Source organism: Anopheles merus, chromosome 2R, assembly GCF_017562075.2.
Source record: "Anopheles merus strain MAF chromosome 2R, AmerM5.1, whole genome shotgun sequence".
Lineage (NCBI taxonomy): Eukaryota > Metazoa > Arthropoda > Insecta > Diptera > Culicidae > Anopheles > Anopheles merus.
Window position 1 is genome coordinate 27,388,231 of NC_054082.1, and position 21,012 is coordinate 27,409,242.

The 21,012-nt window shown below is 44.5% G+C and overlaps 2 protein-coding genes across 6 annotated transcripts in view; one reads left to right on the forward strand and one right to left on the reverse strand.

Annotated features, from left to right (window-relative positions):
• LOC121588689 (dynein heavy chain 5, axonemal) overlaps positions 1–9,121 on the forward strand; it is a 24,461-nt gene extending 15,340 nt beyond the window's left edge. The window contains exons 11-16 of the mRNA XM_041906926.1: positions 1–2,735; positions 2,828–2,984; positions 3,264–3,359; positions 3,526–3,582; positions 8,218–8,350; positions 8,450–9,121. The exon at positions 1–2,735 is cut by the window's left edge and continues 132 nt beyond it. Coding sequence (XP_041762860.1) covers positions 1–2,735; positions 2,828–2,984; positions 3,264–3,359; positions 3,526–3,582; positions 8,218–8,350; positions 8,450–8,703 — 3,432 coding nt within the window. The 3' untranslated portion in view covers positions 8,704–9,121. The remainder of the gene's footprint in view (positions 2,736–2,827; positions 2,985–3,263; positions 3,360–3,525; positions 3,583–8,217; positions 8,351–8,449) is intronic.
• A 603-nt stretch (positions 9,122–9,724) lies between these two features.
• LOC121588780 overlaps positions 9,725–21,012 on the reverse strand; it is a 34,734-nt gene continuing 23,446 nt past the window's right edge. For all 5 annotated transcript variants that reach the window (XM_041907108.1, XM_041907109.1, XM_041907111.1 and 2 more), the window contains 2 exons: positions 18,745–18,870; positions 9,725–13,948 (listed from right to left, as the gene is read on the reverse strand). In XM_041907108.1, coding sequence (XP_041763042.1) covers positions 13,271–13,948; positions 18,745–18,870 — 804 coding nt within the window. In that variant the 3' untranslated portion in view covers positions 9,725–13,270. The remainder of the gene's footprint in view (positions 13,949–18,744; positions 18,871–21,012) is intronic.

Sequence of the window (21,012 nt, forward strand, 5' to 3'; positions counted from 1 at the left end):
CTGCGGAAAATGACCGCAGCCACGGCGCTAATCAACGGATTAGGCGGTGAAAAGGCTCGCTGGACGCAGCAGAGTAAGGAGTTTAAGATCCAGCTCGGTAAGCTGGTGGGCGATGTACTGCTCGCGACCGGATTTCTATCATACTGTGGCCCCTACAACCAAGAGTTCCGCGGCACGCTGTTTAAAACGTGGATGGAAATTTTGAAGACGCGCACGATTCCGTTTACGGCGAACCTGAACATCATCAACATGCTCGTCGACTCGGCCACCATCTCCGAGTGGAACCTGCAGGGCCTACCGAATGATGAGCTCTCGGTGCAGAACGCACTGATCGTAACGAAATCCAGCAGCTACCCGTTGCTGATCGATCCACAGACGCAGGGCAAGCTGTGGATCAAGTCGAAGGAGGATCAGAACGAGCTGCAGATCACGTCCCTAAACCACAAGTACTTCCGGACGCATCTGGAGGACAGCCTCTCGCTTGGCAGGCCACTGCTGATTGAGGACGTTGGAATGGAGCTTGACCCAGTGATTGACAATGTGCTGGAGAAGAACTTTATCAAGTCGGGCTCGATCGAAAAGGTGCTGGTCGGCGACAAGGAGTGTGACGTGATGCCCGGCTTTATGCTGTACATCACCACGAAGTTGCCGAACCCACCGTTCAGCCCGGAGATCAGCTCCAAGACATCGATCATCGATTTCACGGTGACTATGCGCGGCCTGGAGGACCAGCTGCTAGGGCGTGTGATACTGATGGAAAAGTCAGAGCTCGAGGCCGAGCGGGTCCAGCTGTTCGAGAGCGTGATGAAGAACCAGCGCAGCATGAAGGAGCTCGAGGGCAATCTGCTCTGCCGCCTGACGTCGACCGAGGGTTCGCTGGTGGACGACGAGGCGCTGATCGAGGTGCTGCAGGAGACGAAAACCACCGCCGAGGAGGTGAACCAGAAGCTCAAGATATCGGAGGTGACGGAGAAGAAGATCATGATCGCGCGCGAAGAGTTCCGGGCGGTGGCGGCCCGCGGCTCCATCCTGTACTTCCTGATCGTCGAGATGTCGAACGTGAACGTGATGTACCAGAACTCGCTGAAACAGTTTCTAATCATCTTTGACAACTCGATCACGAAGTCGACGAAGAGCAATATCACGGAGGAACGCATCCAGATCATACTGAAGTACCTGACGTACGAGGTGTGGGCCTTCACGAGTCGCTCTTTGTACGAGCGGCACAAGCAGCTGTTTACGCTGATGCTAGCAATCAAGATCGACTACCAGAAGGGCAACATCAGCCACGATGAGTTCATGGCGTTCGTCAAGGGAGGTGCCTCGCTGGACCTGAACGGGGTCGCCCCGAAGCCTTTCCGATGGATTTTGGACATCACGTGGCTGAACCTGGTCGAGATCAGCAAGCTCAAGACTTTCCAGGGCCTCCTGAAGAAGATCGAGTACAACGAGCGCGAGTGGAAGAACTGGTACGAGACGGAGCGCCCGGAGCTGGAGGTGATACCGTGCGACTACGAGCACGAGCTGGATGTCTTTCGGAAGCTTCTATTGATCCGCTCCTGGAGTCCGGACCGGACGATATCCCAGGCGCGCCGATACATCGAAGTTTCCCTTGGTCAGGAGTACGGCGAGATGCACATCCTCGACCTGGAGGTCACCTGGTCGGAGTCGGAACCGCGCACCCCGCTCGTCTGCATCCTGTCGATCGGTTCCGACCCGACCACGCAGATCGCCGCCCTGGCCAAGGTGAAGGGCATCGTGCTGAAGACGGTCTCGATGGGCCAGGGCCAGGAGTACCACGCGCGCAAGCTGATGGGCGAGTGCATGGCGTCCGGTGGCTGGGTGCTGCTGCAAAACGTGCACCTTTCGCTGAGCTTCTGCAACGAGATCATTGACGTGCTGATCGAAACCGAACACGTGGCCGACTCGTTCCGGCTGTGGGTGACGACCGAAACGCACCCCCAGTTCCCGATCGGCTTGCTGCAGATGGCGATCAAGTTTACGAACGAACCGCCCCAGGGCATACGGGCGAGCCTGAAGCGCAGCTATCTCGCCTTCACCCAGGACTACCTAGACTACACGTCCGCGCCACAGTGGCCACCGTTGCTGTACACCGTTGCCTTCCTGCACTGTGTCGTTCAGGAGCGGCGCAAGTTTGGCCCGCTCGGATGGAACATACCGTACGAGTTCAACCAGGCGGACTTTTCCGCCAGCGTACAGTTCATCCAAAACCACCTGGACGAGATGGACCCCAAGAAGGGAGTATCGTGGCAGACGCTCTGCTACATGCTCGGCGAGGTCATGTACGGTGGGCGCGTGACGGACGATTTCGACAAGCGGCTGCTGACCACCTTCACGCAGGTGTGGTTCAGCGAGCATCTGCTGACGCCGAGCTTCGAGTTTTACAAGGGCTACCGGGTGCCGATCTCGCGCAACATCCAGGTGTACGTCGACTACATCAATCAGCTGCCGCCGACCGACACGCCGGAAGTGTTCGGGCTGCACCCGAACGCGGACATTACGTACCAGATCAACACGGCGAAGGGCATCCTCGACACGATCCTGAGCGTGCAGCCGAAGGAGGGCGGTGGCGGCGGCGGCGAGACGCGCGAAAGCATCGTGTTTCAGCTGGCGAGCGATATGTTGCGCAAGCTGCCACCGCAGTACGTGGCGTTCGAGGTGAAGGAATCGCTCACCCGGATGGGCGCACTGCTGCCGATGAACATCTTCCTGCGGTAAGTGCTGGGTGAGAGTGGAGGGGGAGGGGGGAATGGGTGGAGGTAAAGGGATACGTTGCACATAACCTTAACATCTGCTTTAACATTAGACAAGAAATCGATCGTATGCAGCGTGTCATCAACACGGTGTACAACAATCTGTGCGATCTGAAGCTTGCGATCGATGGTACGATCGTGATGAGCCAGTATCTGCGCCAGTCGCTTGACGCCATGTACGACGCTCGCATCCCGGAGCGTTGGCAGAAGGTAATTGTGTATCTCACTCGTTTTTTGTACCAATAACTACATTTTATTTGCATGCTTAAATAATAATCAATTTAGATAAACCTCATCTCTTTCAATATTGCTTTGAACTCTCTACCACAACTGTCTCCTTTCGCTTAGTGTGTTTGTGTAGGTTCCGCTTGCGCTTCTTTTGAAACGTAATGAAGAATGATTCCAGTGCGCTTTTATGCTGCAAACATAATTTCGATAAAATTTCCGCTTCTTTTCTTCTCACCACCTACCTTCTCCTCCTCGTGACAGATCTCATGGGAGTCGACGACGCTCGGTTTCTGGTACACGGAGCTGCTGGAAAGGAATCAACAGTTCCGCACCTGGATTAACAATGACCGACCGAAGGTAGTGTGCGAAGCGAACGCTTACCACCCGCATTCGCACCGGAAATGATACGGAACCAGTAATGTTGGCTTTCCTTTTTTATGCTCATTGATTTGCCCTCCTCCTTCTCCTTCTCCCCTCCTGTTTCCCTGTGCCCTTCTCCGTGTCTTCCTTGCTTTCGTTGCAGGTTTTCTGGATGACGGGATTCTTCAACCAGCAGGGTTTCCTAACCGCAATGCGACAGGTAAGACGTTACTGTGTGTGTGTGTGTGCGCCTTTTTATTTGCTTCTCATGGGACGGTGGAACGGTGTAGTGTTTGGTGGGTTGGTTGTGTAGTGTGCATTAGTGGAAACAAACTATGTGACACATTCTGCTTCGCAGAAGAGCAGACACCCAGCTGGGCTTTGCTTACTGAGCAACACTTAACGCTCCGCCTTTCTGCTTACATCCCCAAATGCAAAACCTTCGTCGGGTCTGTTAACAATGAGCAAGAAAAGCACCCACCAACCACCCGCTATATCGGCACGGCTGCCTGCTTGGTTTCCGATTTCATACACAACACGCTCAACCGTCGTTACCACAATTGTAAAACTGGGAAAGTGTGTGTTCATCAAGTACGGTACAGCCGCGGTTGGGATCATAAGTCGAGAATACAAATTTAGTATTGCTTCTGCGGCGACAATTCCCATCGGGTCGTTCGGGGGTAGGGTGATGCTCTGTGGCGTGAGATGCTCTTGCATCAATATCATCCTTAACCTTCATCATTGCCCTGGCCGGCTGGTGCTGGGGTTCAGCGCTGCAGATCGATAAACACCTGATTGCAAACAGTGATGCCGCTCACGTACGGGTAACAATACTGGTACGGTCACGGGCTTTATTATGATCGTGTTTAGGATTAACATTAGCCGGAGCTGTGGAGTACCTCCTTAGGTTGAGCAGTGGCTGGCTATGAATCATTTGTCAAAAGTCAAACACGACGGGGTATTAGCTAAGGTATCTATTGTACAGCAAGGCAGTTTGTTTTTTTCTATGGGTTTTGGTTTGTCGTGCAACTCATATATATTTTTAAAGTCGGTTAAATCATATGCTATCTATAGGACCAGTCGGGTGGTATTGTATTATGAATTTCCTCGGACAACAGATATCAGATATTAGAATTATATTCATTCATTCAATGAATGATTCATGATTCATAAGAAAACATTAATCATGATGTCGATTACAATTTGTTAATTTCTTGTTAAAACAATGTTTGTGCTAGTGCGATAAGTTTTATAAAAAATGTAATATTTTTTTCGGCCAGCCTCGTGGTACAGTCGTCCATTTGTACTCCTTATCAGCATGCCCGTCATGGTTTCAAGCCCCGCATGGACCGTGACTGACTATCCTGCTATGGCTAATCAATAAGTCACTGAAAGGCAAGCCTATTAGTTGTACAGACAGGCCTTGAACGACAACGGTTTTGTTGTGTCAAAAATGAAGAATATTTGGGCTCGTTGTTAAGAGTCAAAAGGGTCAGATTTTAATTTAAAAAAAAATGTATTGGTAACGCATAATTATTGAAAACAAAGCAGCTGAAATGTTTCACTTACTTCAATGGGAATTTTAAAAATTTAAATGGTTATAGACCGGAAATTTAATAAAAATAAATCAGAAATAAAATTTCGACAATACAGTGGTGGGTATTCAAAATCGGACACTTTTACGAAATTCACATCGAAGTCCAGCCGTTCTTCCTACTCTGCGATCCATATATCACTTTCCTGAAATTATAAATCGTCATAAAAACTGTGTAGTGGGCTTCTTTTATTACATTTCTACACGGGAATGTGAAATAAGAAACAAATATTTCTATATGGGAATAACGGGGTGAATATAATGACATTCTTCATGGTAGAAAGAGCGTCCGAATTGGAAGTATCCGATTTTGAATACCCACCACTGTTTAGGTTTGTCAACTTTTTCCAAAAAGACAATTTTAGCAACAATGTTCCACACATTGTAGTATCTGTACCTGATAGATTTTTCGTCTATATAAGTCTCGGTAATCTACTGGAAAATGTTTAGCATCATACTAAATACTCTACTAATCCTATTTGACACTGACACCATCGTCGTCTTAGAACGGAGTCTTTTTACCTTTGTGGCGTCATACTAAGCGATACATATTTTACAAAGAGCCAGAGTGTATTATTCGCTTTACCTCTTCCTATGCGTTCTATGCGACATACTAAAGTAACCGCCCCCTATCAGCTACATACTACAGCATACATATTCGACACAGTAAACACAGGGTTTTACCACCACATTATGGAAAATGTCCTCGTTTATCCCCGTCCCCATACACAATGTAGCCGTTCTGCAAGCAGGTGAAAGCTTCGCAAATGTGCAAAGACAGGCACGAAAGTGTCATAAAACCCTCGCCTGGTAAGATATACGAGCGAGCGGCACGGGTTAGCCGAAACGGACGTGCCTATTGTTCTGCACCTATGACGTCATTTTGAACGGGCCAGGGAAACCCCGGAGTGTGTCGGAACGATGGAAGCGTGATGGACTGTTTTGGATCGGTCACCATCCACCAGCAGACAGGCCTCAGCGTGCGTTTGGTGCGTGTACGGTGCATCGTGAAGGATTAATTTAATCATTAGCATCTCATTTCGTGCGTCGTCAGGCGGCGAGAGTGCTTCCCACCGTCCGGATGATGGGAAAATGTTCACTTAACCGTAGTGACATCGCAATTAGTATTAGCCTTCACAGTTTAAGCTGGTTAAGTATTTGTTTTGCATTTTAATTATTTCCTACCGATGACGGGGAAAATAGCTGACATGGGGACGCTTGTGTGTTCACGCATACGTACGAAGACCGTGCGGTAGGTTGAAGGGTCACAAACTCTGGGAGTACTTTAAAATGTAATTTACTCTTGCAATGGGTGTTGGAATAGCGAGCTAGACGATACGAAGTGACACTGTGAGTCGATTACAATCATAATGATAATGATGAGGATGATGATGGACTTACTCCTCTCGAGTGAATGAACAGAAGCAAGGCTCTGTAGAGCTGATACAGTTCAGTTAAGAGGAAGACTATACACGCGCGTGTGTGTTTTGTGTCGCCACCTTGCGACGATTTACGGCAGAGCTTTCGGTGGTATGAGTTTCATGCCATGGTGTGCTTAACACTGTCAAGGTGATACATCAAAAAGCAAGAATCGCATCGCCGATGATTTAGCTGTAAACGTGAATTCGAAAATCTAAGAAAAAGGTATAAGTAAAATACAGCAGTGCACGTAAATACAAGCTAACCTTTCTCAAAATAACTTGAAAATAATGTCTTACGAAGCGATATAAATCAATGTAAATCATTCCTCGGGGAACTTAAAGCTGATTCTGTTTTTTTTAGTCTAAAACACCAACGACCGGTTTAGAATACACTTTGTAAACAATCATTCAGTTTCCCTTTCTAGCGTCCTGCCGCGCGAATGGGTCCGCTGTGCCCGCTAAACAGTTCACTGCTCTTTCCAAACAGTGACACATTTTGTTTAAGTTGCATGTTAGAGTTTTGCGGGGTTTCCTTCAGCCATCGGGAGGGCAGGGCATGATATCGCAGGTCACGTTGCGAGAAGGATTTCAATCGTCGAGCGAGTGCCAGCAAAGATGTGGCGTACGAGTGTGGCGTACCAGGTCTGGATGTATCCTTACACCGTAGAGGTACGTGCAGGTCCACGACTGCTAAGCAACCGTTTTGGTCGGATTTATGTAACAACTAACGAGCGGTAAACAAAAGGACCGGTTGTCGTGCCCGGAACGTAACGTCTTGTGGTCGGACTCCGGCGCTGCCCTTTGGTACACTCTGGCCAAGCAAGCCGTTGCAAGCTCGGTGGCCAATTGAGTTACCGTCTTCATTGGCGGGCAGCGTGCTCAGGTGTGTGGGGAAGCTTTACAATACAACCTCGTAGACCGAGTGAAGAGCCCTTTCCTTTCTTAGTCTAACCGCTTTAAGTGGGTTGATTGGAAAATTCAATCGTTTTTACAGCATTTTAACCGCTGCGATGCAACAGGGGGTTGTTAGCCTTTTTTGTGTGTGGAAGAGAGTGCGGCTCTAGTGCGATATCCGGTGGTAGGAAAATGAAGTGTTTTTACTAAGCTTTTTCCTCAACAACAAGGTAAAGAGAGATCAAAGCTAAGAAACCACAGATGATGATGACGATGATGATGATGATGGTTTCTTACCGCTGGCTTATGGTGGGTTAGGTTGGCTAATTGGAACAGCAATGAAATTAGGAGTGCTTTGAGCTTAAAGCTACAGCTAAGTAACGATTTGAAGTGGTATGCGATAAGCCTGAGCTTATAATTGGACTTAAGATCCAAGATGTAGATACAACCCTGATCCATGATTTGTTGGAATTATCAAAATATCAAAAATAAACAACGGTTTGGCAGCTAAATGGGTGTGAATCTTTTTGAATTTGCTATTCCTATCTATTATTTTTGGTATTTATTTTGGTAATTTATAAATACAATTTAAGCCGGTCTCATGGTACAGTGGTCTCATGGTACAGTCGTCAACTCGTACGACTTAATAACATGCCCGTCATGGGTTCAAGCCCCAAATAGACCGTGCCGCCATACGTAGGACTGACTATCCTGCTATGGGGGGAAATCAATAAGTCACTGAAAGCCAACCCCACAAGTGGGTTGGTAGGCCTTGACCGGCATCGGTTGTTGAGCCAAAGAAGAAGAAGATAAATACAATTACCGCTACCGTGCAAGTCCTTACTGTCCTGTCCGAAAACCTTCTAAAATCCGTCATATTACGCAATGATACAATTTTGCTCGTTTTATTCTGTGTATTTTTATTCCCCGCGTACATTATCTACAGGAGGTAACGCGAGCCCACAAGGGCTGGGCCCTGGATTCCGTGGTGCTGCAGAATCAAATTACGCGCCACAACAAGGAAGACATCCACGATCCACCGCAGGAGGGCGTCTACGTATATGGTTTATTTTTGGAAGGTGTGCCTCTTCGTCGTCTTGCTGGATTATTATTCTCTTTCTTTTCAAATATTACCACCTGTTGCTCTACCGCAAAACCTTTCCCCTTTCCCTGCCCAGGTGCATCGTTGGATCGGCGCAGTGGCAAGCTGATCGAATCGAAGCCCAAGGTGCTGTACGAACAGATGCCGGTGATTTACATTTACGCGATCAACACCACCGCCGGCAAGGATCCGCGGCTGTACGAGTGTCCGATCTACCGGAAGCCCCAGCGTACCGACCAGAAGTACGTCGGATCGATCGATTTCGAGACGGACTTTAATCCACGCCACTGGACGCTGCGGGGCGTTGCGCTGCTGTGCGACATTAAGTAAAGCCCACTAAGGTGGGCAGGCAGCGAGAATTGGCGGCATTGTCTTTTTGTGGTTTATCTTATTTGCACGAACTGTTTTTCACAGTCACCAATTTTTAGAACTGCACAGTTTCCTGAAGGAAAAAGGGGCATCGTTTGGTACAAGGTGATTGTTAGCTACAAGGATGGTAGGGTTGTTTCAAACCCACAACCTTCTATTAAAAAACAAACAAAAATTTATTGAATATTCCAATGATACAACATAAATTTTGTGTTAGCAAAAGACTGTTAAAAAATACAAATGCAATTGTAATGCAGCTTTGAGGTGATATTGATGAATTGTTTAGTTCACAGATAGTGTGTTGTTTGGTAAAGCTTAGAGATCTTATCCAGAGTAACAAAAGTTGAGTGAAACACATAGAAATAGAAACTGTTTTTAACGCACAAATTTCATGTTTAATTGATAATTAAAGAAATAACAAGAAATGAAAATTTGCGAAGGTAAGTATTTCTATTCTATAATAACAACTCAGTGTTTGTTACTGTTTTTTTTATAGTTAAATATATATTACCTTTTACTTACCTTTTTCTGCATCATTCGCTCTCTTGTTCGTATTGTCATCGATGTGTTTTTAGCTTCAAGAAGGTTGACCATTTAAGGGAAATAATTCCAAAACAACAAATCTTACGACAAAATTCGGCTGTTGGTTTGTTTTTAGTTTCCCAAATAACATGCTGCTTGTAGAAATTAAATTCTTTATTTTATACCATTTGTTTTTGGTTTAGATTGGTTTAGAGATTTGGAAACTTTGCTTTGATGGTTTAGTTTCTTCTTTCCTTTGTTCGCTTTTCACCTCCCCTTTAATCCTTGGTTTGAGTTTGCTGGGATTAGCTCGCCTTGGTATGCTAGTTTTGAATGCGAATCAATGGTTTTGTTTTTAAAGACGTCAAGAATATATGTACAATAGCGCAATAGGTTTGGCAACACGAATGTGTTAGGGCCAGTAGCGTTCGAGGAAAGGTTCACTCTATCAGCTGTTTCGTTTTGTGTAGCGTAATTTGTATTGTTTTTTTTTCAGTAAATTTTGCCTTTGAAATGTTCGGGTATTTTCTTAGTGTCGTTTGCTCTTCATTCATTTGCTCCACTCACACGCATCGCGCACATCCTTTGTAATCTTTCCATTCGTTTCGTTGGCTTATCCCTTCTTGATGCCAGTGCAGATAGGTAGATTTTAAAAAAAGGCGAGCCTCTTAGTGTTCGTGTTAGTTGTCCAGCTTTGCCTTTCGCATTGCTCCATGTTGTAACATTATGTTTATGATCTAGCGGGCTTAGCTCATCGGGTTACCGCGTAATAACGGACTAAGAAACGGTCCATTATTCCTGCGTACAGATCCATCCACCCCTTCGTCTCGGCAATGATTATTCGTATAGCATTTGATTTAACAATCTTTACTCCTCTTCACCGTTCCCCGTTCACCAGCAGCCTGCATGGTGTAATCCGCGAAAAGCTTTCCCTTCTTCTCCGTTGATTTAACGTACTTACGAGTAATGTTCTGCATTCCGTTTGCTCTCTTCTTATCCGTATCCGTGTTTATTATTTAGTTTTGTTTTTCAGTTTGTTTTCTACGTGTGATTTCTCTTTACCGTTCCATCAACACTATTTTACTTTCTATTGGCTTTTTTCCATTTCCCTGCTTCTTATTAGGCTTGCTAGTTTCGCTACGCGGAACCTCAGTAAACGGTGTAGTCCTCGGCTTCGGTCCACTTGACCAGGTGCACGAGAAAAAAAAACCATTTCTGGACCTCTTGACGCTTACTGGAGATAAGCTTTCCTGCCATTGCTAAATCCATGACCCTTACGCGAGATAGTTTATGTATGGGGTCTTTTTTTTGTTTTGTTTTGGTTTTTACTGTTTATTCAATAAATTATTTATACATGCGTTGTTTGCTTTTTTAGCGGTCAGCGGTTTGTTTACACTTTACAAAATCAAGCGCTCTAAATTTGAGGATGAAGAACTATGTTTTGTTTTCAGTTTGTTTCTACTAAACTTTTATTTGGTGGTTTTTCTTTAAAGTTTTTCTTTAAAAATTATTGCAACTTTATCCTAAAGAAACATACTTACATGTTTCGGTGCAGAAGAGAATGTTGTTTGTACGAAAATCATACAGTGCAGATGGAAGAAATAAAAATCTTCCATCAAGCCAATGGAGATGTTCTAGTGTGGTTAGCATACAGTCTATTAAGGGACATCACACCGATTATCAGGACATTGCAACGAAAAAGGCCTTATGACGTTTGCGATGACGGGTGCTTTCACTGACCGGTGCTTGAACCTTTGAGCGCTTGCATTAGCAAAGAGAAGCTTCCACACCGCACAAAGTCTTGCCAGCCACAAGATTTAATGTGCGCGCGAATGCTCTCGAAATACCACTCAGCTAATCCTTAGCGGTTCTCCGACGCTCTCAAGAAATGATAAAAACAAAATGAAGGACAAAAAAAGAAACAACCAAAAAACAATATGAAGAATGGTGCAAAGCGCCCAGCATCAATAAAGTCTGTCAAATGAAGGCAAAGCACGCATACTTCACGCTCACAGTGGGCATTCCCAGCCTCTGCTCTCTGCCTTGCTTCAAGGTTGCCAAGCCAACCATCACGCTTCAGTCCTACGCTACTTCGTTTTTGTTCCCCCGTCGGTATGAAGTGAAACGATCGCTTCCCAGCAGCAGCAGCAGCAGCAGCAGTAATGTTCGGCCTATTCCAGCCACCGGTGTAACGCTGGTGACGATACAGCCAACCGTTTCGCGTTTTTCATTTGTCTGAGAAAAACTGAGGGGGCTTTTTTTTGGGTTCCGTAACAATTTTCCACCTGCTGCACTTTTGGGGCAGTTTTTTTTGCCTTCTTTCGAGTGTCACCTCCGCTTGTGTGGATGGAATGCGGAAGAAACATCCGAAAAGAGCATACCAAAACGGTGGGAAAATATTCACCGAGAGGGAGACCGTGAAACGAAAACTGTATTCAAACAACCCGGCTCCAGTGTGAAAGCAGACAGCAGCGTAAAAAGTACTTACTTTCGCGATGTGAAGAATTATGAACAATTAGGCGACCTCCGGCAATACGGTGGAAAGCGTCAACGGCGGTGGTAGGATTTATTCATGGTGTAGTGCATTATGCTTGCTTACACTCGAGAGCAGCATGCGAGAAAAACTGCCATAACAAAAGCGATAAGGCTCTTTGGCAAGAGAGGAAATGCCGCACCATCCACACGCGGGGTTCACACATTTGCCTTGCCTTGTACTAAACGGATGTGGAAAAGGTGCCGTTTTGTCGGTGGGATGGTTTTATAAACGAAATAATATTACCAAAACAAAAATAGAATGGTTAGGAAGGGCTGTGCTGTGCGTGTTTCTTCAATTTCTTGCCCATCCTGGGGATGCCTTTGTCTACCGGGCTAACGCTTATCACCCGGCTGCCAAATGGTGCCGTGTCACGCATCGAGTAGAGTGCATCCCGGCCTTCGGTGCGGGTTTTCGTTGTATCAGCTCATGCAAGCAAGTATGTACCTGGAGCACTTTTTCGAGAAGCAGTATGATATTGGGTCGCGTAATTTAACGCTTCAATATTTCTAGACACATTACGGGTCATACAGACAATCGGCTAGACAGCTCTAACTGCTCTATTGCTGCCTTTTGAAGCCGCGATCAAAGGGGCAACCTTGGTTGGTAGGTGAACATTTGGTGACATTTTCTTGAAGCAGACAAACATCGAGCAACACCACAACGGTGAGCTATTAGGCTATTAGACGCAAATCATTTGGCTGAGTAGCGGGAGCTAAAACTAAACAAAAGATCAGTGAAATTGAACTTAATTTTTTCCCGCTCCTTGAACTTGAAGAGTTCCCGAGGTCCGTTAAAACGATCCATACCAGCGATAAGGTTTCGCCAACGTCATAAGTCCTTGATGCGCACGCTCGGTGACTATCTATCAATGAGGGAAGGATGCTTGGTAGCGTTTTGAAGTGTGTTCAAGCGCTTTAGTACGTATGATAACTGTGTTTCTGAGGACAGATTTTCTATGCAAATTAAGCCAAGGATTATTGATTTAATTCGTGCGATTTTCTTTCCATGCGGTAGGACCGTCCTATGAAATACCAGCTCCCTATTAAGAGTATCTAAATGTGTGTAAATAGAAGGGATTTTGTTCTTTTTTTTCTCGCTAGTGTAAAAGGGTTTCAATGTAGCTGTGTATGTTTGTTTTTTGTTGTTGTTCTGGTTGGTTTGTAGTAATATTCTTTTGTGTCTTTATTAGTCCATTGAATAAAAGCGAGCGACCTACGAACTTGTCGCTGTGTTGAGCCTATCCTTTCTTTTGAATTTGTATTTCTTTTTTGTTAGTGTTTTTTTTTGCACTTCTCCTTTTTCTTCTTCTTCCTCTTATTCCTCTGTTTTGGCAATTAGGATATACAGTGTACCTGTTGGGTCAAACGTTACGTTACGCAGATAGGTGCTTGTTTCCAGAACCGTTCCTGTAGAGTGGCGTCATGTGGTCGTGTGGGTTGTCGATACTGTGTGCGCGTGTGCATCGGAGATTTAGTTGGCGTATCGGTTCTTGTACATACCGTAGACGTACCGTGGTCCAAACTCGGTGCCACTGTTTCGATCACTCGACGCCGACGACGACAGCGATGACACGGATGGTTGGTTGGGCTGCTCCAGCAGGTTGTCTGCGTCCTGCATGGGCTTCAATACACCGGTACCGGTACCACCGACCCGTGCTGCTTGGTGCCCGTCCTGATCCTCGTCCTCCTCACCGTTGCCACCGTTCGTCTGGTCTAGGTCCTGGCCCACCGAGAGCGATTGCCTGAGAGCTTGATCCTTTGTCTTGAGATCTTCCCGTTCTTCCTCGTTGCTGAAAAGGCTGCTTAGCTGCTGGGGCTGGTCGTGCTGAGCCATCGGGTTGCTCGCCATTCCATGAAGACTGGCGGCGGCGGCGGCGGCGGGCATTGGTCGACCATTGATGAAGCGTGTTCGCTGAAGCTTGCCGGCGTAATTGCCGTCCCTTGCGGTCAGTCCTTGGTTGCGCAGCAGGCTCTCGACGACCGCTTCCAGCTCATCCTCGGCGGGACTGCCGCGGTCGGCCATTGGTTGGACGTGCTGATTGTACAGCTTGCGGTCGTAGTAGGTGTAGTCCGGTGGGTATTCGGAACCGTCGTACAGGTTGCTACTTCGCTTACCGATTTCCCTCAGCAGTGCCTTGTTCAGCTCAACCTGGAAGTGGAATAACCATGGAAAACAATCATTTGAATGCAATATAAATTTGATGATAATCAACATTCAATCATTAAAGTGCCTTTTTTCAAAAGCTATCCTTTACTGCTACGTTTCAATGAAAAAAAGAAGCCATTTGCAGCCTCTCTCTATAGCGACGGACACCGAGCAGTTCATCACTTTTTAAAACACGAAAATGAATGCCAAACAGTTTCATGACAGCTCCCCTCCCTTGTTTCCGGAATAACCTCTATTGCCGGGGACAATTCTGGGGATAATTTTATGCAGCACGACCAACTTGCATTCATCTGCTTGTTAATATACTGTGTGCTTTTTTCCCATCATTTCCTCTTTATCTCGCTCGATTGTTTTCCCGTGTTCGAGGTAGTTCACAAGCCGGTGTCGACTCCGGTGTACCGAAGAACTGAGATTTTTACTCCATTTCCTGACACGAGCCAATTCCACGCGGAATAATTTCATTGCTGTTCACGGTGATCATGGTAGACGAAACATGAAAGGATGTGGCTGGAGAAAAGAAGGAAGGAAGGAAATGGGAAAATATCATTTCCGGTCGGCATCATCATTAGCCGTGGTTGATTAAGTCAGCCAATTCATGCCGGTGGTTCCACAAGCCAGAATTGCCAGGAGAGAGATTTTCCATTTACCAGCGTCTTGCTAGGTGCGCCTTGTTTCAAATGTGTACAGCTGCAGCGGTATTAATGCAAAACAAAGCTTAAAGATAGCGTATGTACAGCGGGTATTGAGGCGCTCAGGAAGTGTGGCAGACAATATCGTTTTTTTAGAGCAGAAATTATTCTTCAGCAGTGATAAAGCGAAAAATTTGGTTGTTGGTACAAAGATCTATATTGGTTTATGTGGTCTGATAATAATAAGCTCGTTCATTATGGTTTTAATCCTATTTTCAAATGAAAATTGGACGATACAGCTTGTTTATGTAGGTGAAACAACCGAGAAACATTGATCGGTGGCTACATTAACCTGCGTTATTTTTGATCATATGAAAAACTGACAGCGACATTAGACATCCGAGGCTGAGGCTATTCTCTTGACACCTGTCCTATGTTGATCTTCAATTATTAAATATTGATTTGTTTATAATTATTGACTGAATAATGGTTAAACTTGGACTGAATAATGGTACTTGGATAAACTAAGTACTTACATTGTTCAGTTAATAATTATAAAACAAATTGTCAATGAGAGCATTAAAGTCCTACCATCTAAAGGTCATTTGTTTGTGGGATAAATAATAATGTTCACAAAGTTTTAATTTTTCTGTTCACATTTTTATCTTTGAATATGCTAAAATAAAATGTATTGCGTATTGAGTTAATTTATTTCCTCCATTGGTTCTCAATCCTCAAATTGGTTAAATAGTATACGGGCCGTGCGACCTTTTACGTTTTAATTATTTTAAATTAAAACTAAACGTAATAAACACTATGACTGAAAAGAGACTAAATCATATAAATTGAATTTTAATTTTAATTAATATTTATTAACTTTAATTAATAAATAACTTATAACTTATTATAACTTAGTTGTATAAAAAATCCTATCCGACACCTAAAAAAATAAATAACCATATTATCTCAGCTTTTCTGCACACGTATTCATACTTATTTTACCCTTCCCTCGATAAACGTACACTTTTCTTGGCCCATTAATTGGCGTAAGAAAGGTTCTATTTGCCAAATTTGGATCTTCACTCTAGGGAATGTTCTAATTTTAGATAATTCATAAATTTCTTGCTCAATGTCAAAATCTTTGCTTTTGCCTAATCCTCTTGTTAATCAATGTTAATGTACTAATGTTACAATCTGCTATCAAATTCGTATGGGTTTCGCTCCCTTTTTTGTACACCTTGTCTAAAAACGAAACATTCCTTAGCGTCGTTGTACACAGCCACAGCGCAACAACAACCATTGCTCCGAAGAGCGACATTGCCATCAAATCGAAATCGTGTCAAATTTCACCAAAATAACAATTTACATTTCCGCCGCCACTTTTTTTCTGCTGCTGGTAATGATGCACGCCCACTACCCCGAGACCTCACACGTACCGTATATACATTTCATCCAGCCGAACCGCGACGTGCCACTGACGTGCGGTTCAGTTCAGTAGGCAACAGAGCAAGCTCGCTAGCGCTGCAAATTGGGATCATTACAGTTTGATGGGATATTTGCGTGCGTAAACGAACCAACGAACGAACGACGAATAAGCTACCAGATGTGTGTGTGTATTTATGGTGACCAGGACCTACAGCGCTATGTTTTAAATTCAGTGTGTGCTAAAATGTACAATTTTCTCCGATCACACTTCTATTTTGGCCAAAGCATTGGGGAAACCTATGACCTTTCGTTTGCTTCCTTTCCCTCTCCCAAAGATGTAAAATCAAAAGAAATGTATGTTTTAATTTCGGCGAGGCCAATTGAAGTAAGCGCGTCATTGCGCTCCGTACAGAAGACGATTTCACACGTTCGAGCCGCCAAACGAGTGAAGCAAGTCACCCATGAGCAAGAAGACCAAATCCGAATCGGAACACAAACAGTTTAATGGTAGTGTTGGATCTGAACACGGCTCGTGTAGCTGTTTGACGCGTGTGTTGTCTCAAATCGTTTAACGTCAGCTGATGCGCTTTGGTGACGAATGTTTGTTTGTTTCTTTTTTCTCGAACGTATTGCTACAATCGGCTGTAAGTGAGACAAGGATAACAGGGGCTTCTTCCTTTGATGCTTTGACGCGTGATGGAAGCAGGCAAGTATCCTTGAAGTGATATGGGACGGAATCCAATTTGCTTTCGACAAAAAAGCAAACACTTGAAAATCTCCACACATCCTGTTGCAATAAAAAACATCACCGAAAGAATAAATGGAAGATTTTGGTTATAAGATACTCATAACAATGTTCCATCCGCGATGAAACATCTTGTTTTATACGTTTTTTTTTTTGCTATCCGATAGAACCAACTCATCAAAAACAAACAATTTGTTTATGTTTGAAAAGCTAACAAACTAAATTTCCATATCAGAAACTAATCGATTCGAGCAACGAGAGCTGTTGTATACTGATTTTAAAGCCATGGAATGGATTTTGTCAAGCACATGCGGTGTCAAAATTAGGCAGATAAAAAGCTTTCCATTCAAAGTTTCGGTTAATGCAAAGTGCAGAATCGATTTTAGGGAAAATGTTGCAGTCTGACGCAAGCACAATATAGCGTGTTAAGCAGCAGTCACGTGTTTCTGAGCTCCAAAAGATGAAGTTTTCCCATTCGGAAAAGTTGCATTGCTGGTAATGTTAATGGTGTCTAGAGAAATACATGCTCCTACATCGTTGGCAAGTTATTTAAATTAACTTACTTAAACATAAAAAAATATAAATTTCATGTTCTCTAACCTCTATAAATATAGATATAATGATAAAAAATGTTCTCATCTAATTATAAAATGTTGAATTTTGTTTGCATTTGTACATGTAAAGTGCATAGTTTAGTTTATACATCGTTGTTCTGCTTTGCCAAAGGCACCGACTACTACTACTACTAAAACAACATGTCGTAAATCATAAAGCAATTTTGATGCTTCCTTCCCATTCGTTAACGAAGCACGTACTACTAACCGTGATGGTAAGGATATAGTTGCATCAAAGCTATGTGATGGTAGAAGGAAAGGGATACGAATCCCCACCTAGAACGTTACCAAAATTAGCTTTTCCCAATTCAGCACGCTAAACGGCGAAGGTACCGCTCTTTCGGTTTGGTAATCAAATATGCAATCAAACGGTCAAGCAACAGTATGGGATTCAACCCGAAGCAGTTCTGAATGTGTTGCTTTAGCTGGTTGGGTGGTTTAAATGGTCCCCCCCCCCCCCGCCCACTCATAATCGTCCGACGCCTAAGGAGCACTTGCAACATACAACTTATCTCCGCCAATAGCAAACCTCGTTACGGTAAAACGTGTTAATGTGCTATGTTTTTTTTCCGTTTCTGAATGAAATGTATAAATGAACTGTAACATTTTGCACGGCTGCCCGCACAGCACGTCCAGGCACAGGTAAACAAGCAAACACTACAATCAGGTGGCCTCGAAGAAAAAAAACAGCATATCGTACAGTGTAAATCATGATGTTACCTTTTCCTGTATGAATGTTTTGGGGGAACAGTAACATGGGGCCGTTCGACGTAAGAATCGACCGAATCGAAACGGTTGTCTGATAAAACGAAGAGATTACAACGGCCGTGTTGACGGCTAGCTGCGCGATGGTAGCTATCCACCCGAAACAGTTCTGTTTGCTTTCGGGGTTGTTTCTGCTAAAAGTTGCCCGGAACGGATAGCCATTGCCACTTGTTGAATAAAACCCACGCGAAGCGGGGATTTGGGGTTTAAGAGGAATACTTGTGCAAGGAGAGCAAGAGTCCTTTCGTCATCGATAGAAAGGCGCCTCTTTATGGATTACTGTCATATTCTTGGGTGGGAGAGACTGGGCCAAACTACTACTACAGGTAAACAAACCTCAATAAGAACAGCAACACGATTATAGCATTGGCGTATAAGGTAAGCAATCCCACGATATGTGGTTTGGTATAATAATGACATCAACGATAATGTTGCAGGCTGCGGTGATGGTGACCGCCAAACGTGCTACAATGACTGTATCATCTGGAGTGAGCTGATCACTACCCACGCGGGCCATTTCTTTCTTTATTGCGCTTTTTGCCTTCCGTTGGCACAATAAAAACGTTCATCGATGTAATAATGCCGTAGTAATATTCTTACCTGTCTAGTGTTTTCGCGCATCTGTCTTCGAGCCATCTCGAGGATGATTCGCTGCCGTAGCACATCCAGCGGGTTAACGATCGACAGCGACGGTTTCGTCCTTTTCAGCGAAAGTAGACTGTTTTCCTGCCGTGTTGGAGCGTCGGTTGGTCATCGGTTGGGTAGGCCGCGTGCCAGGAGGGTGAGCATAAAATGATGGAGGAGGGGAAAAAGAAGGTCATTAACACGGTGTCATATTCTTGCCCGTTTGAACGGGCGAATGGAAACAAAATCGTTGCTGTGATTTGGCCTATCTGTATTGCCTCATTATCTTATAAGCGGGGTTTGGTTTATATGATAATTAAGTCATAAGTGTGGCAGTTTATTTTTGGCTGTATATTTGTTCAGTTTCGACAGCTACTCTTCGAACATTCAGCTCGTGATGAAAAATTTATATTTTATTGATTACACAGTTTTTAAACAAAATTTAATCATGCTTTATTTTTTATTAAAAGGACATGCTGAGACTAGTACTCCTATGTATGTATAGAATGTCTCCGTAGGTCGTAAAGGAGAAGAAAGTTAAATGTCCTGACCAATGGAAAAGGGTCCCGGGTACAGTCGTCGGTCCCGTAGTGCAGTCGTCAGCTCGTACGACTGAATAACATGCCCCTCATGGGTTCAAGCCTCATATGGACCGACCATCCTCACCTGAAGAACTGTCTATTCGGTTGCTTGGTACTGAATAAGTCTCAAAAGCTTGTATAGGTTTAACATAGGAAAGCATACAATGTTCCATTTCGTAATAAGCTTTACTCTTTTCGGAAGTTATTTCTTTCCTTCGTCCTTAGTAAGTGCCTATTGGTATGCAATATAATGTGCTTTATTTCTGTTATTGATAAATATGATCAACCATCAACAAATTTACAGCTTTAAATTTTAAAGCAAAATCATTCAGTAAAACATACAAAATCCGCACTTCGCAAGCATAATTAAATGGTATAGGTTTGGCCTTTTTCAAACCTAAAGATAGTCTTTCCAAGAATGTTACCACATTTTCCACAACGACTATGAGCATTCCTTCAAGCACACTTGAAAACACCTAGAAATCACTCATCATCGTTCCATCCATCATACATACGCCAAGTGGTTGTATCATAAAATTAATTTTATCGCTAAACGTACCGCCACTAAGTATCCTTTTCCAGCGGAGACAATTGGCTGCCAAGGGCCGGGCGTGTACTGTGTGAAACCATTGGAAAAGCCCGCACAATCGTTCCGCAACACGTGCTTGTCATCAGTTACGGGAAAATGTCTACTTGCGAAGCGATGCGGGTCACCCAGCAATCGCCCTCCATGCTTTTCTCCCCCCATCTGCAAGAAGTGGTTCGTCTACCCTTTGCCTGATAAAGGATGAAAGCGCTCAGTGAGACGAACGGTTCCCCTGCATGCAGTTGGGATGCAGTTGTAACCATTTCTATTAAACCGTTCCTGGCTGGCGGGCAAAGGTAGTGCGAGCGCATGAAAGGGGAAAGTCAGCCTGCACAAGGATACAGTGGAAATGGTACAATTTCCCAAAGCACTTCGGTTGCTCGAGGACAACCGGTTGAATAAATCACATAAACACTGTCCGTTGCAGCCAAGGAGTGGTTCCGTTTAAGTGCGGGTCGACCATTTCTAGCTAAAGCCAGGACACAGGGACGGGTAAAGTTGCGTGGTGGCTGCACTATTGTTTCAAACTTGCCACCATGGAAAGCGTAGGTAACGCGTGGTAAGGGATCTGTCTCGGGGGGACATACACAGTAGCCAGGGGAAATTAGACATTAGCTGAATATTCTGGGACGGTTTCCATTTAAACACTGTCAACTTGCATGCTGTTTTGGTGTAATGGAAAGGCTTGGTTGTTTTCAAATTGGTTATAATTCGATTGAATCAATCGTTTGAAACATTAATAATATTTTTTTATTTATAAAAAAAAGAACATGAATTGAATAACTCCATTAATGATGTTTACCATTTTCGTTTTTTTTTATAATGTCTGCATCAACCAGTTGCACTCACACGGCACAGACACGCATCGGCGAGCTGACCTATTGCAATTGAAAAACAGCGTGTGTTTGTTACCTCACTCATCTGCGAACGGCCGTGAAACTTCCACGGTGCACTGTCAAACGGTCAGCCCAGCCCGCTGACATATTTGCTCACCGAAATGTCAATCGATTTCAGGCGGTGGGTAAATATTTCAAAAAAGCTAATAAACACAACCATGGACCGGGGTAGTATTGGGCT